The following is a 17,180-nucleotide window of genomic DNA, read 5'->3' as shown; positions in this document are numbered from 1 at the left end:
CAATGACTAAGTCCTATTAAAAATAAAAGAAAACTAATGAAAAAATCTTGAAAACTTTAAGTTTTAACAATAAGGACAAAATAAAGAGTAAAGTGAATAATACCAGAATTGACTTTTTAGTGTAAAAATGTGGTTTTTCGTTCAAATAAACAGTACTGCAGACTTTTCTTTAAAACTCTCTAAAAATAATAAGATGGTCCCTGAGTAATGTGCTGCAGCACGGACCGCAGTATCAACAGCAGAAGCTGAACAAGCCAATTGCATCTTAATTAGTTCATAGTGTACATTGCAAACAAGAGATATACCATCCCATCTTAATCACTTTCAATGCCCGATATGGGAGGCCACCACACCACTAGGAAAACAAAACTTCTTACAAAACTACTGAACCAAGTAGGACTGTGCACCAACACCTTTACTCCAATGAAAAATTGAAGTTTTAGCGAAAAAGTTGCGGTACTATTTACTTTAACGAAAAATCATATTTTTACATTAAAAAGACAAACCTAATATTATTCACTTTATCCTTTATTTTATCATTATTATTAAAATTCAAAATTTTCAAATTTTTTTATATTAGTTTTTCTACAGAAAAATGGTTACCTGCATATCAGATCAAGAACTCCATCGTTGCCTGTGTTAAAAGAACAGTGACTTGGGTGGATTTTTTAGTTATTTACAAAATTGCCACAGCCTCTTCGCAGCCGTTCAGATTGGAAATTTTAATTTATTTACGAAATTGTCACTGCTTTGCACAGTGGAAGGGCGCCCACGCGTCAATCATCGTGGATTGCTTCGACTGCTATTCCGTCCGTTTCCATCCCCTTTTCTTTCCCTCCATCAAGTCCCCCCATCCCTCCCTTTTCTCAGCAGTACATTCTTGTTACGTTCGTCCGCTTTCCGAATTTTTTGCTACGATTCCGGCGAAGGCCGTGTCGAAGCAGTTCAAAAACGATTCCTCAGTGCATCAGGCAACTTCTATACAGTTTTCCCAAAATTAGATCGTTTCTAATCCCGATCTGTGTTCTTCAATCATGTTGTGTTCGTCTGTTTTTAATTGTTGGTGCAGGTTCTTGACTATTTTCAAGGTATGTGGCCGTGAGCCCACTTCAGAGGCCGGTTCGACATTCCGTTGTTTGTGAGGTCGCAACGAAGAAGCCCGACTCTGCTGTGAAGAGAGCTCGGCAGGCCGAAAAGAGGAGGATTTACAACAAATCCCGGAAATCCGAAATCAAAACCCGGATGAAGAAGGTACTTCTCTTTTCTGCAAGTTAATTTGATTTTAACTGAGGATGGAGAAACCCTGCAAACAATTGCACCAGGCTCCTTTTTGGATTGCCACTGCAAATAAGGACACGAGGAATTTCTTTTAAGAAGAGAATATGAGGAGCATATATTCCTAAAATTTATTCCTTTTCGAGCAACATATTGATATTTTAGCATCAGATCAAAGCAACGTAGGGTATATTAATATTTTCGTATCAACTTTTGATTATAATTATCATAAATTTAAAATTTTAAAGTGATGGTTATAATTTTATTTGGAGTCCAAATTTTAGTTAGTTTTCCAAAATTTCCTATAAAATGAAAGTGTTTGAGAGAGGAGCAGATAGTTGGTGAAAAGAAGCTATAGAATGGCAAGGGTAGTGAAAAGGAGAGATGAGAGAATTCTGACAAGGCTGGCAGATGAGTTCGAACAACTGGCCGCTCAGCTGAACTCTCGGTCACCGATCACCATGGAAATTGGCAAGTTCACCCAAGCCTGTCGTCTCGTTTCTCCTCTCATTCGACACTTAGGCGTCGCTATGAAGTTCGCCGACATAGAGTACTCTGCTAAGGTATTATTCATCTCTTAGACTTGAGAGTTTGATGCTTTTTGGTGACGGGGAGATTTGGGTTGCAACCTTGTCATTGTCTTCTACATTTGAATCAAATTTCAAAAGTTTGATATAAAACTTGGGTGTTCTTTAGGGTTTGGTGGCTTGTGATTGATGAGTGCTTTGATTTCTTTTGTGCGTTTGACTCATGGGAAATATACACACGATTAAATCAGTTACTCTTTTTTTAAATAAATAATAAAACTAGAGGATAATATACAGACAATAAAAAGGAACCAAATTTTATTTTATGTACGTCCTTATTGTTTATTCAGTGTTCCTCAACTTTATAATTGATTTGCTCATATTTCCTTTTGATTCAATGGATTTTTTATATAAAAAAATTATTATTATTATTAATAAGAGGGAGAAGATTTTAAACTATTACAATTATTTAAGAGAGAGAGTTTTGAACTTGAAATGAGTGGAAATCCAACACCATATACACTAAGATATTGAACTACATGCTGATTTAATGGTTTCAGCTAATTCAGTTTCGTAGAGCAACTTCCTGTGCAAGGATGTAAATTTGAGAATATAAATGAACATTTTATAACTCAATTACATCTAACATTTTATAACTCAATTACATCAAACTTTTATGATGAAACCCAACACCATATACACTAAGACATGTTTTGCTCTAGTAGGAGAATATAAATTTCATGATGAAAATGAAATACATCTAACTTTTTTTGTTATTGATTTTTTTTTTTTTTTTTAATTTAATGTGATGAAATATTTATTCATTGCGTTAAAATAATAAAAGGAAGGCAAAAATATTAAATAAAAACTCAATTACATAAATTCCTAAACATTTCTTATTATTCTTAGGAGAATACTTGGGTTTGGGTACTGAACAGTCAGTAACTCAATTTAACTGACCATCTATGTGGCCCAATGATTTTAAGACATTTGTTAATCCCAACACTCTGCTACCTTTGTAACCAAACGCGAACCAACTCTTTAAACCCAATACCAAACAGAACTCTTCCTCTTCGATATCTGCAAATCTTCCAAGCCATCGCTATGGTTTCTTCTTCAGCCCGCCTTCTCTCCTTCATCTTCTCTCCTCAACTGATCCCATCACCGCCCCAGTCCCTCTTTCAACCGTTGATTCAACCGCTACAGTGCGATTGACGGCTACGAAATCTGCAGCTATGTGGGTATGTCGGCGGCACTTTATCTTGGTGAGTGAGATCGAGCTCGGCGTGGCTGTGGAGGACAAGATTGGTGAAAATGAAGTCTATGGCTTGTATCTGGAAGATGATGGTGGAGCCGACGAGGTCGCCGTGACCGGCTTTGAAGATCTACGCAGACTTGTTGGAGAGGAGGAAGACTATTGTTTGGTCACGGGTTTAAAGCATCAATTTGTGTTTGGTTACAGAGATGGCAAAGTCCTCGGATTGACAGATGTTTTAAAATTATTGGGCCACGTAGATAGTCAGTGAAATTGGGGACTGACTGAAATGCATGAGATGTAAAAATGAAAATATATTACTTTATTTTTTCACATCTTCTGGTGAGGGTGAGTAATTTTGTGACGTCCCACATCGTCTAGAGGAGTGATTCTTATATTTATATTCTCATCCTACCTAGCATGAGGCTCTTTGGAAGCTCATTGGCTTTGGGTTGCATGGGAATTCCGAAGTTAAGCGAGTAGCGCGTGAGAGCATTCCTATGATGGTTGATCCACTGGGAAGTTCTCGTGTGAGTTCCCAAAAACAAAATCGTGAGGACGTACTTGGGGCCCAAATTGGACAATATCGTGCTACGGTGATGGAGCGGACCCGGATATGGTGGGAGCTCGGGTTAGGATATGACAAATTTCGATATTGAAATTTTGGTGTATTGGATTTCAAATATATTTTTAAGTTATATAATACACAATTAAGACATTTTACATATTTCAAAGATGATCTTAATTATTTATATTTGCCTTTTGATTTTGTTCATATATAATTCCCTTTGATGTGAGTGTTTCTTTGTTTTTTTTGTTTTTTTAATCAAATTTTGATTAATGTGGTGGTTGCTAGGTTAATGGGATTGAAAAGGCAGGAAAGTCAGTTAATACCCTAGAAGATTTGCTTGACCGTGAAATACAACAGAATACCATGAAGGACCAAAGTAGTGCTTCGAGATCCCTCGTCAGAGTGAAGCGTTCACTTGAGATGCTTAAGATAATATTCGAGCAAACTCTGGCCTCAAGGTTTTACTTATCTCAAACCTAGCCTCGATCTTCATTGAATTCACTGTTTCATTAACATGTCTAAAATCATTTTCATTTGCAAATGCAATATCATATTAAGCGTGCAGCTACATCCACTCATATGTTCTATTTTCTCATATCCACTTAATTTATATTTCCGTTCATCATGAATTTTTTTAATATTTAATATTCATTAAGTGCTTTTAAAATGACTGAAAATGCTTCTAAGAAAAATGTTTTTGGGTTTTAAGAGCACTTAATTAAAGTGCTTCTTACAAGAAGTATCAATTATGTGATTTTTGCATGAAGCACTTCAAGTGTTTTTTCAAGATTCACTTACATTTTTACTAAGGATTGGTTTGAAAAGTACTCTCATCAAACGCATGTTCAGTCATTTTAAAAGTACTTCCAAATGAGTTCATAGACTCCTCGTTCTAAACTCGTGATATCCATTATACCATGACTTAATTATTCTACTGAAGGCACATAATTATTTAGTGACTAATCTTTGAATTAATTATTCACAAAAGAACAAACCCTAAATCAATGACTGCTATCTCTAATTTTCTAATTTTTGTATGTCTCTATAATTTTGCAGCTAGCTGCTATTCTACTATCACAGATTCACAGTTACTTATAACTTGAATTTCTTTTTCTTTTTAATTTTTTTACTTGGGCAGCGGAAATTCAATCATGGATGCGGTTAACACAGCATATAAACAAGTTTTTTACGCCTACCACGGATGGGCTATGAGAAAGGCTGTTGCGGGTGCACTGTACACCCTTCCTACAAAGTCACTGTTCTTGAAAAGGCTAAAATTAGATGGTAAGACATTTCTAGTATGTAACTCATCATTGTCATATTATCTGCTTCCAAACCAGGCTTCTCGCAGACTAGCTCATATCTAGTGACATTAGGCTAGAGATTTGGGATTGATCGGTTTGACTGCTCATGGTAGCGGTAGCTACCGTGGCCAGTTGCAGGTTCTTTTTTTCGTATCCAATATGGAGAAGAAGAAAAGAAAAAAAAATCTTACGTTCAGATATTGAGCATGTATAATTAGCATGAATTTTCTATGAATGCTATACGTGCATGCGTATTTTAGGGTTGGACTTGATTGGTTACACAGTTTGTTTGGTATTATATTTTATCAGAGGCATCGGCTTTTGTTTTGATGCAAAGGACAGTTACTGCATTAGCTCCTCTGATACGCTACATCGACAACTTATTCCATTCAAGGGAGTCAGCTCAAGAACTGCTACACTTGATTTGATCGATTTCCGTCTTTCACACTTACGCATGCATTTTTACAAATATGCTTTGATTTCCGAGTTTCATATGTATGTTATGATTGAATATCAGTGTGAACCTTGTAAGGATTGTTATTCTATTTGGTTATAGTTATGATAATTTTCCTTTTTCCATTGCCTACCATTCTATACTTCATGTACTGTTGGTCAACTTTTTTGAACTAGAAGGTCAGGAGAGTTCGAAGCGTGGTAAAACCGAAAAAAAGTGATGCTCTTATGTCTAAGTGCTTCGAAGTTTCCACAATGCAGTTGGATCTCTCTATTGTGAAGAAATTTTCTATGCTCTACGTTTTCCTTGGACTTTGTTTTCCATAACATTTTCTGTTTAGCCATTTAATCCTCAACCAGATTATAACCTTGTTGAAGACCCTTGATCTGAGTTGTTAATTGTTATTTGTGGGACCATGATTTTCTAGAACTGGAGTAAGGCTAATCAGAATGTTGTTACCTCAGAAGTTCAGTCATGGACTCATCAACTCCGGATGGAGCTGTATCAAACGGAGTAGGGTGCCACCATCACTCTACTCCAGGGCACTAGACGAAGTCCAAGCGACTCTGTTGGATGACCATGCTTGTTTCGTGAGACAAGCAATTTGATCCAGAATTGGATACAATCAGATCTTATAAGTCTTGGAGTTCCTACAATCTAGGAAGAGGCATGTCCCGCAAATAATCACAACTCCTAAAAAGAAGCAATATTTACTTACTAGATATCCTTCAGGATTCTCTCGGCTTAGAACGAGGATTCTATTCTAAAAAATCTCTCCCACGATATAAATACACCATCTTAGGGTTCATCTAGGGTAACGCAATCTAAACGCTTTAATTCTCTAGCCTACTACTTGAGTCTCATATCATCCACTAACTTGATCGTCGGAGAGTCTTTGGCCGGTACACACCTCCGGTCTTAAGTTTGCTCACGGTTGTATGCAGTTTTGCAGGTTGCTCAAGTTTGTGCTCAATCGCCGTTTATGGAAATGCACGAATTTGGTTCCAACATTATTGATATCGATTTTGGTGGACAAGCAAGCATATGACAGTATGTATAATGAGATTACTTGAGCGAGACACATTAATCTACAAATATGAGTGAATAGTGTTTTTCCTATGAATAGCTCATTGATTTACATATGATGATTTAAAGGAGCTTCGAATTGCATTGACATGACTACCTCTCTCACGACATTGATTTTGGTGGAAAAATATGCAAACGGAAGAACAAATGCTCCTCTCAAATGCCTATTAACATGTGTTCCGTTCGGTTTAAGAATGAACCTACACTCCAGTTGGACTCCAGTAGCCGAAAGTTGCAAGAATTAATATTTCTATGGTAGGGAATCTAGCATGATGGAAAGAAAGGAATAAAAGAAATGGAATTCGAAGGAATAGGTGGGCTGAAAAGGATGAAAGGAATAAAATACAGTGATTTCAAGTGAAATTAGAGAGTGAGCTCTCGACACTGAGACCGAACGAATTATGGGGAAAGTGGCCAGCTAGAAAGGAATAAAATAATGAAAAGAAATCAAAGAGCAGCTCCTGGAAGAAAGAAAAAGCAGACTTCAAGTGGGTGGAATTGAAAAAAAAAATAAAAAAATAAAATGAAAGAGGAGGATCCAAGAGAAAAAGAAAAAGAGAGCTCCCAGTAAGAGAGTACGGAGATGGAGTTTGGTTGTTGGTTGCAGGTTGCAGAAAGAATAAGGAGAGCTTAGGAGGAAGCCTTGTGAAACGGGTTGTACTCCCTCTTTGTTTTTTCATGTATACTGTTGTATGTATTTGTATAATTATGTTGGAACTAATTTCTTTTTGTTAGAGTGAGATTATGAACCTCAACACAAATTTGTAATTCTCAACACAAATTATCTGCAACAAATTTGTACTGTAGTATTGAGTGATAACTAATTAATAATTACTTTCTTTCTTTAAAAAAAATGGAAAAAAGTAAAAAATTGTTGTAAACTTTCTTAGTTTAAGTGTGATTGTGTAAATCTTATATTAGATTTGATTCTAGTTATTCTTTCTTATATAGAATTGTATTCCTTGGGGATGAAGGAATTCTTCTCCCTCTTATTATTATAAATAAAGGTACTACGTAGGAGGGAATAACACACATATTCCCCTACAATTCTACAAACACATCTCTCTCTACAATCTCTCCATGTCGCTGGCCCCCTTCCTTTAGTCACGCAATCAAACCAGTTCATCAATATCATCAAGCAATCAAGTTCTTACAAATCAACGGTTTTTATCTCGATATTTTTGCAGTCCTGATAGCATGAACATTCATTATAATAAATGACCCAACTTTACATTTTTCGAATTTTAGATTCTACATAAATTGTGTATGCGTTATATTCATAATTGTTGAATTATGTGAATTTGATATTGCCTTGAATTGCATCAAATATATGTCCATGCATTGAATTATTTGTTTAAATATGCATTGAATTAATATGGAATTAAAACAAAAACAAAAAAAAAAATTCATTTAGGGTTTCATCAAAACCCATCCTTGTCGTTGGGCCCTCGAGCCAAGAACCCATCCTTGACGTCACTCACACTAAAACCACCATGACGCATGGCCGGCAGCCATGCCTAGCTACCGAAAAAGTCAACGGAAAGATTTCGTAAAAAGTCAACGGTTGACCCAAAAAGTCAACCGAGACGCCGAGCTGGTCAACTGAATTAAAACTTTGGAATTTCACTAAATGGATGTCAAAAATGGAGTTAGACGTCTAAATTAGTCTAGGAAGGTTCCTGAGAAAATTTCGTAAAAGTCGATGTAAGGAATATTCCAGTCGTCGGAAATCTGGAAATTTCGCCCGATTTTATGGTAAGTTTTCAAATGACCATATCTCTCTCATTTCTCAACCAAATTCGACTTATAATATATCAAAACGAAGATAGGGAAGTGCAGAATAAGATTATACTTGATTGGAGTCCAAAAAGTGGACGGAGTTAGCCGCAAAATGCCTGCAAAGGCACGGAGATCGTCGGAAACTGGGGAAAATTCAAATGGTTATAACTTCTTCTATACTTAACGAAATTGGGTGAATCAAAAACAAAAATCATACCTCTCGACGAGATGAGAGAATGGTACCCTTCTCGACTTCTAACTAGCTGTAGTTTGGCCTAAAAATTTACAGTCCGATTTTGTTTTGATCCCAACAGTCTGGAAAGAAGTTCGAGGTTAGGTTGGGTGTTTTGGATTCATGAGGATGAGACGAAGCTTGTGGTGCTCTTGATTTGGGCGGTGGTGGTCGGAAAATTTGTGCACCGATGTGTACAGTGACAAAGGAGTGTTTTTTTAGTGGGGAATGGGTCCCACGGTCCACAAAATCCCACCAAAAAATATTATAAAATAATATATAATAAAAAATAAGTAATAAAATAATAAGATAATATTAAAATATCTAAAATAGTAATTTTACAAAGGTATCTTTCGGATTCGTAGATTCATAGTCTCCATCACAGTTTCGAAACCGATTCCACTTGTACCCATATGTTCGTAATGACGAGTCCTACAAGGATACACTAATAGAATGGATTACACGTCTCACAATATGAGGGTCAACAAAAGTCTACGATTTCACCTTAAATGGTATTTTCATAAATTCACACTTTTAAAATTATAAAAATATTGAAATTTTGGTATGGGTTGTTACACAAGGTTTCCAATTGAAATATGAAATTGTAATACACTCCTGGAAACATGATTTCTCATTGTGAAACTTGTTCATTTCAGTGGAGAATTATATATATGCCTAAAGCATATCTCCACAAGTAATTCCCTCAAGTGCACATGGGAGCAAATTGCTCTGTATATGTTCCAAAAGGGTAATGTGTCATGAAGTGTAGAAAATCCATGAAGGATTCAAGTTGCTTAAAGTAAGCCTCGGAAGGGTAAAGCACAAATTATGTACTTAATACCAATGGATGGTATAAATTGCCTTAGTGAGTACTATCATTATGATATTGTTGCAACATACTAAATCTCCTACAAGAGTTGATATTAGATTGAGACTCCTAAAAAGTATAAATATTTAAGTGTTAAAAGAAACATTGTCTCGAGTTGCAGATCAAACAATATGTCAACACTATTCTTATCCTTTTGAAAGGATCTAATGATATCGCTATCGAGAATAAATTTTAAGAACATGTGTATAATGTTAATAACCTGAAGTTCTAACATTTTGTGTGGACATGTATTTATATGATATTATGAACAATCTATGATATTTCATTGTTTCCTCATTGATTTATTGATTATGGAACCAGAAGTTTCCATGTTTTCTATATCTAACAAGCCAAACTAAAAGTTTTTAGGCATAAGAGAGGAAATTTGTATGCATATACATGCAGGTGAGGTACAACTACAAAAACAAACAAAACATGGGGAGTCTTCACAAGGTTGATCATGTGAAGCCTTAGTACTTGGCAAAACTCCAGAAAGAAAAGGCACCAGAGGTTGATTATTTAGAGCCTCAGTACTTGGTAAAACTTCAGACAGCAAAGGTAATTGGTGCCTTTGGAATAAAGCCACGAACCTCTGATGGTCACTTTGAGTCTGACTTTCGGATTCCTGCAGCTGATCAAACTTTCTTTTCTTGTTTGTTAAGTAATTATTTGCAAGCATGTATAACTCTTTGTTCTTGTGCTTGAGCCCTATAATCTATTGTCTAAGGCTTGCCACCTCAGCCATTAATGATTCCACTTGGTGTGTTTGAGCAAGTAGACGTTGGCCCATATTAGATACAGAGCCTGCACACTGAACGTTGAAAGCCAGAGAGTCTTGAACAACTAATTCATCAAACCATTTTGAAAGTATCTTTTTATCCTTGGGAGTGAGAAGATTCCTAACTACCACCATAACGGTTATGTCATTCTTCATCATAGAGTGTCCAACCGCAAGAGGACCATTAGAGGATAAGAAGGATGAGTGCCATATATTATCTTGAAGAGACATGTATGCATCTTCCACAACATTCAAATTAAAACGATGGTCAAATGGGTAAGCCATTTTCATAAATGATGAAGGAAAATGAGGTCAGATAAATTGAAATCTCAGAAGTGCAAAAAAGGGAAATTTCTACAGGCAGCAACTTTCTGAGCGTGTTTTCAAACACAATTGATGTCTTTATAAAAGAAGAGGCAATATGGCCACTTGTTCAAAAATCAAAGAGGCACCGTTCTTCGAATTTCAAAAGCTAGATTTTGCTAAATAATTTCTCAAACGTAATCTCAGCTTTTCGAATATCACGTGCAACTTTGTCAAAGATGTCTGACAAAGTTGAAACGCGTGAACTTTACTGTTCTAACTACACCACTGATGCTAACAAGTGTAAGGGAAATGGTCCCAACAACACCACTACTTGCTATTGAGAAATCCTTATATATGTCGACCTCCGTTCTCCATGGCAAGGCGGACCTGCAAGAATGTCTAACTCTTCCTCTTATCCGAGAGTGCATCTTTAATAAAGCATCTCGAAATACTCAATTTTCCTCTACCCAAGAATACCTCTTCAACCAAGTCACTCAAAATGCTCAACTCATTTCCTCATTAAGATGATAGCTTTGATCAAGAAGTTTTACATCAGCATTAAATTCTTGAAGAGCAAAAGTATCTCATATCGTTAGGGTTGAAGGCAAAAGTTCTCATATCATACTTTTTCCCTATCATTTTCTTTATCCTTGTTTTTACTTGCAAGACAAGGAGAAAGAAAGTAATCAGTCGCAACCTAAAATCAAACTTCCAATTTGGAACTGATTGCCTAGAACCTTTGCCTTATTGCTTACCTTGCATTGCTCTCGAGTAGTCATCTTCAATTGTTGTTAGCTCTCGAATTTCCTTAGCAAATACCTTAGAACAGTTGATATGATGTTGACTCTTTACATTGAAGCTGCCAAGCATGGATGAGTCGCTGAGAAGTAATGTTTTGAAGAATCATTCAAAGGCAAAGGTTGCGCACCAATTCTGCTATGCAAGAGACTGAAGCAGAAGGATCAACGATGAGCCCACAAAACATCAAGCATTGCTTCAATACACATCAGCCTAAAGAATTTGAAATCAGGGGGAGCATCTAAAGTCAATTAAAGACTTGTGGTAATCCAATGGGGAGTGTAATAAAAGTGGATAACCCACTTAAATGAAAAGCCCCATTTGACTGCCAACAATTGTTGGAATTTTGTTGTCCACCTTATGCAATTATGATGTCCACCTTATGCCCTTCTCTATATAAAGGTCCATTAGTTCACACACAGAGTATGTGCACGGACGGAAGAGAGAAAGAGGAAGGAAGAGGAAAGGGAAGAGAGGAGAGAAAAGAGAGGGAGAAGAGGGAGAAAATAGAGAAGGATATTTTTGTACTCCTATTATGCAGATAATGAATAAAAGCACTATTGCTGCCCCGAGGACATACTCCAGTTACACTGACTGTTGAGGAACCTCGTAAATATTGTGTCTTATTTTATTTATTCCACTGTACACATACCGCCAATTTTACAACAATCTGAGCTTTATCATTATTGCAAAATATTAGTCCACGCACTTTTGAAATTCTTGCCTCCGCCCTTATATAATGGCAAATGCTACGTCAATTACGGCATATTTTCATGGACTTTTGTGTTCAGCTTGATAATTGAAATAAGTTGTCGCTTCCTTTCATATCAAAGAACACCCGGAACGACCAATCAAAACAAGGACGAAGGCAAAACAGGGGGAAGCCCTCAACAAACCCCAAGCGGGTTGGCAAGTTTTGCATGCACCCTAGATTGATATGTGTAAATATTTTTTATATAGTGTCGCGTTATTAATTTAGAATGTTAACATAGTGACGAACTCGGTATAGATAAGTTCTTCTTGACAACTACGAGTGATGACTGTGGGAGAAATATAGGAGTAAGTAGGGATGACACTGGATGTGATGTGTTCAGACATGCACGCCTTATATTTTCTCTCAAATGTATCCACCATTTACGACGTGATCCTGTGAATGACGTAGCTAGCCATGGCGTAATAGCTTTTGAATGACCGTCGGACAAGGATTGTCTGCCCTCCCACTTCCGATACCCTCCCATGCTCTTCTGTTTTGTGTGGTCACGGTTAAGCCACATCAACATTTTATATTATTTTTTTATAAAGATAATAAAACAAAAATGAAAAGTAATATAAAATGTTGACGTGGCTTAACCGTGACCACACAAACAGAAGGGTATGGGAGGGCACTGGAAATGGGAGGGCAGACAATCCTTGTCCCTACCATCCAGCAAGAATTAATGCAGAGAAAAGGGAGACAGCCCGTAATTGTCAGAGCAACTAAAGGCTAGAGAGTCGATAGGATTTTATGCTAACTATGTAAATAAAAAGCATTTCCGAATTCTGATGTTTAGGGTTCGTTTGGCAGAGAATTAAAAATTATTGTAGGGAACAAAAATTTTAAAAGCACACAATCTATCTAGACAATACCTAGCGTATAAGCAAGAGTGAGACATATTTAAGTAAATTTATTATCTATTATATAATTTAATTTACTATATAATATATAAAGAAACATTGAATAACATGTTTTTTATCTTAAGAAAATAGTCAGAAATTATTTGGTGGGTGGGCTAAACTAAAATTATTACTAGGAGATCAAATGGTTAAATTTTTTTGTTACTTACATAAAGTTACACAATAGCAAGCCTGAAAACATTAATTTAAAGTAAGAAATTTAACTATGAATGAAGCAAGTTTTAACTAGATTTAACAAAGAAAACATTTGAAGCTGCAACTCATAGTAGAAAGAAACATACATCATCAATCTTGTCATAACAACTTAACAAATAAAAGAAAAAGTACCTATTCAAGTTGTGCCCTTCGATCCTTCACGGAATTGAAATCCTTTGTTATTTCTTCTGAATAAATCTTTTCAACAAGCTCTTTTTCAACGTACACAACCATTGAATCTGCTAGAAATTCACTCTCCATCTTGTTGCGAAGTCTTGTTTTAATAAGATTCATTGCTGAAAAAGCTCATTCAGTAGTAGCTGTAGAAACGGGAAGAGTCAATACAAGTCGAATTAACCTATCAATCAAATAGTACCTTTCGGACCTCTTTGTTTCAACTAATCCTAGACATAATTCCGAAGTAGTAGACATTTTTTGAAACATAGGATGATGCGGTACGTCTGATTCATAGATTTTCAACTCACATCTCAACGTATGTAGTTCTTTTTCAGTGAAACCCAGGGGATAAAATTTCTCTGCAAGCTTGCAAATGTGATCAATGTTGAACACCTTAAAAGCTACTCTTGGTTCTAAAGTTGAACTGAGAATAAGAAGTTCCATTGCCTCCTCACTAAACCTGCTATTTAGCTCTGTTAGCTAAAAATCTATTGCATTATTGAAGATATCAATGTGATAATGATGCTCAAATGTAATATGATCTGTTTGCTGACAAGAATGACCAGTTCCTACTTTGTATTGAGCATTCATATCGGGCATATCAACATCATGTTTCTTGTAGAATAAACTCACTTTATCAATAAAGGTAGCCCAACCATCCAATCACAACTTCTGAAGGACATCTTTTGTAGTAGTGACTAGGTTCATAGCATTCAGAATGTCTTGTGACTTATTTTGCAGTTCACGACAAAGGATATTAGTGATTCCCATGATCTCCTGCAATAGATGCAAGATGAAAGTAAATTCAAAAGATCTGATTGCATTATAAACACTAGTAGCTTCCCCACGCAAAGAGTTTGTAGTTGATCTATCATTATTTATGTTCTTAAGTATTGTACAAGACGCGTCATACATATGTATCAAGTCACACATTGAATCATATTAAGAACCCCAACAAATAGCTCCAGGTCGATGTATAATACCGATTTAATTAGCTCATCTTCCCGTCTCAAGTTCACCAGCACCCACCAACTCTTCAATGTTCACTGTGTGTGCAACCTACAGCTAAGTATTACGCTTTGGAGAAGTAGTAATAACATTTACAATTGAACCTAATGTTGAAAACAATAACCAGATAACAGCTACTTCTTTTGATGCTGTAACTAATCCTAATTGAAGTTGATGAGCAAAACAATGCACATAATAAGCAAATGAACACTCTTTAATAAATAAAGATTGTAGCCCTTTCCACTGACCTCGCATATTACTCGCACCATTATAGCTTTGACCTTGTAACTTGTTTATAGGCAACTCATGGAAAGCAAGGACTTTTTTTATCTCCCTGTGAAGTGTTGGTGCAGTAGTGTCTTCAACCCACACAATATCTAAAAACCGTTCTCGTAGAAAACCATCATTATCAACAAATCTTAAAATAATGGCCATTTGCTCTCTGTGAGCAGTATCATGTGCTTCATCAACAAGAATACAAAAAACACCATCCCCGACTTCTTCACGAATTTTTCTTTGTACTATGTTGGCGAGAATGTTCAAAACCTCCTTTTGGATCATGGGGGAGGAATATTTGGCATTTTTTGGTGCATTTTCTAAAACAACTGCAGCCACCTTATCATTAAACTTGGCTGTATGCTTTACCAATTCAATAAAATTCCCACGATTTTTCAAACCCACTGATTCATCATGTCCTCTAAAAGGACATGCTTGAAATGTAAGCCATCGAACACACTCAATTGTAGCCTGAGTCTTAACCGATTCTTCAAAATTTCTTCTTTTGATTGTCGATTAATAACCTTATCAACATGTTAAGATGGATTCATCAATTCCTCTACACGCGAAACACAAGTATTATGTAATGAAGATGGACCTCCAATATGAGAAAGAAATATACAATTATTTCCGTCGTTAACTCTTTTCCAATTGTTAAACCCATCAATAGTTAGTGTCGGACGACTTGCTGGACTAGTCCTAAAAAGAAAGCATGGGAAACAATATACTCTATCTATTGTCGGAGAATATTCTAACCATGAAAATTGTGAAAACCAAGAATACTAAAATCGACGATATTGTGATCCAAACCGAGACCTAGGATACTCAAGAAGTTTCGGTCAGTAAGGCCTAGCTTTGATATAAGCACGTCGAACTTCATCTTGTCGATTAATAGGATACTCATGTATTTGAATCCGTTTCCCCGGGTCTCGTTCCAATTCCAAAGAAGCATCATCAAAAACTTTTTCTTGAGGTTCAATTATATTATATGTTTGGTGAGAATCATGAGGCTGCTCAGTTCATATTGGTGCGTTATTATTAGATGCAGAAGGTATATCACTTTCTAATTTATCACCATCATTTTTTTTTTTTAAATAATGAATCAATAGTTCTTAACCACTTTATTGAATGTTAACCTAACAATTGAACAACAATAATGCAAGTTTATATAATAAATTATATTTCTAAGAAATTTATCAAACTATCAGAAAAAATATATTAAACTTGAAATTGAATTTTTAAAGTACAAACTCTTAAAATTAAAGCAATAAACAAATAAAATCATCAAGACATAAGAATAAAGTTTCTTAAAAAAGTGAAAAAGAGTTTCTATTGATGAGAAAAATCAATAAAGTTTCTCTTGGTTTCTGTGAACTACAAACGAGATGGGACAACGACTTTCTGAAAAATGAAAAAGAGTCATTGTTGTCCCCCAAAAGTTGAAAAAAATAATAATAATAAACTACTCCTAAGAAACCTAAAATAATAAATAATCTTTTTAAAACTGAATGTCTACTCTTAGGAAACCTAAACTAATCATTATAGACTACTCTCTAGAAACTAATCAAAGAAAAAGACTTATTGGGACGTGTGTCTCAGTATGTGTAGATTTGAAATATAATAATAATAAATTTTGACATTGATTAAAGTAAATAATTTATTTAATATTTATTAACTCTTAATTTTTCTAAAAGTAATCTTATTTTTCAGAACTTTTACTTATTAGGTAGGCTATAACAATTAAAAATAAAAAAATAGTCTAAATTATTAGTATTTTTAATCTTATTATAGGAAGAGGAACCACTTCAGATCCACTTTATCAGTTTTCATTAGATATTATTTTTGTTTAATTTTAAATAAATAATTTAAATAATTCCTGATCACACAATACATAATAAATGGATAAAATGTAAGGATCCCTAAGATCCTCACAATTTATATTCGAATGGGATTCAAATCCCTTATTACATGGCGGGTCTAAAAAAAGTCATAAAATAATACCTACAAAAGAATAAAAAAAGATTAGGAGGCAGAAAATGATTGTTTTAGTTGACAAAAAAAAAAAATGATTGTTTTAGGAGTAGAAGAAAAGATGATGAGGGGCTAATAAATTAACAGAATAAAATACAAAGAAAAGATAAGATGGGGAGGCCACCTTGAAGAGAACACCGAACGCAGCCTCAGCAACGATTATTTTTTTTTCAGATTTCGGCGTTCTCAACATACGTCCTCCTAACCCCCACCCAGCCCCTGCCAGCTTCGCCTAATTCTGTCCAGGCGTACGTCTACTATACTTTCCGATTTTGTGACCGATTTTTAGAGCAGTAAGTCCATCTACAACTCTACAACTAGAGAGAATTATCTGATGAGTGAATAGCTGTGCTAACACCCCACCCCAACAGCAACCTACTCGAAGTTGAACGGGACGGCCATGGCGGCGGAGTCGAGTTGGTGAATCAAAGGTCAGATCATCAGGTTGTCAGGTATAAAGAGAAAACGCAATATTTTCTGATGAGTGAATTACGGATGTCATTTTATTTCTAAGTTATTTTCTTCTCTCTATGTTTGGAAGAGAAACGATTTAAAATTACTAATTAATTTCAAAATGACGGGATTG

General features: G+C 35.5%; 2 protein-coding genes and 2 pseudogenes across 8 annotated transcripts in view; 2 read left to right on the top strand and 2 right to left on the bottom strand.

The window, feature by feature from the left end:
- The window catches only part of LOC137742188 (disease resistance protein At4g27190), a 73,912-nt gene that overhangs the window by 46,993 nt on the left and 9,739 nt on the right, over positions 1–17,180 (top strand). The window contains exons 1-2 of one of the 5 annotated variants that reach the window (XM_088679692.1): positions 16,668–16,887; positions 16,966–17,046. The exons of the other annotated variants lie outside the window; for them this stretch is intronic. The gene's annotated coding sequence lies outside the window, so the exon portion shown is untranslated. Of the gene's footprint in view, positions 1–16,667; positions 16,888–16,965; positions 17,047–17,180 lie in introns of those variants that run through there. 5 annotated transcript variants of the gene reach the window in all.
- On the top strand, positions 750–5,511 carry LOC137742187 (accelerated cell death 11-like). Of its 3 annotated transcripts, none has more exons than XM_088679710.1 (5): positions 750–1,251; positions 1,610–1,838; positions 3,914–4,086; positions 4,767–4,912; positions 5,242–5,511. In XM_088679710.1, exons 2-5 carry the CDS (start codon positions 1,635–1,637, stop codon positions 5,358–5,360), a joined length of 642 nt encoding a protein of 213 aa, XP_088535836.1. In that variant the 5' UTR covers positions 750–1,251; positions 1,610–1,634; the 3' UTR covers positions 5,361–5,511. The 3 variants fall into 3 exon arrangements, with proteins under 3 accessions (XP_088535836.1, XP_088535835.1, XP_068338077.1); XM_088679709.1 differs by having other exon boundaries at positions 1,592–1,838; XM_068481976.2 differs by lacking the exon at positions 750–1,251 and having other exon boundaries at positions 1,260–1,838.
- On the bottom strand, positions 13,235–14,194 carry LOC148692630 (uncharacterized; annotated as a pseudogene).
- On the bottom strand, positions 14,345–15,986 carry LOC148692629 (uncharacterized; annotated as a pseudogene).

The sequence above is a fragment of the Pyrus communis genome, chromosome 11, assembly GCF_041283825.1.
Source record: "Pyrus communis isolate YQ-2024b chromosome 11, ASM4128382v1, whole genome shotgun sequence".
Classification (NCBI taxonomy): domain Eukaryota; kingdom Viridiplantae; phylum Streptophyta; class Magnoliopsida; order Rosales; family Rosaceae; genus Pyrus; species Pyrus communis.
The sequence above is the reverse complement of the archived record's forward strand: the minus strand, read 5'-3'. Positions and strand labels throughout refer to the sequence as shown.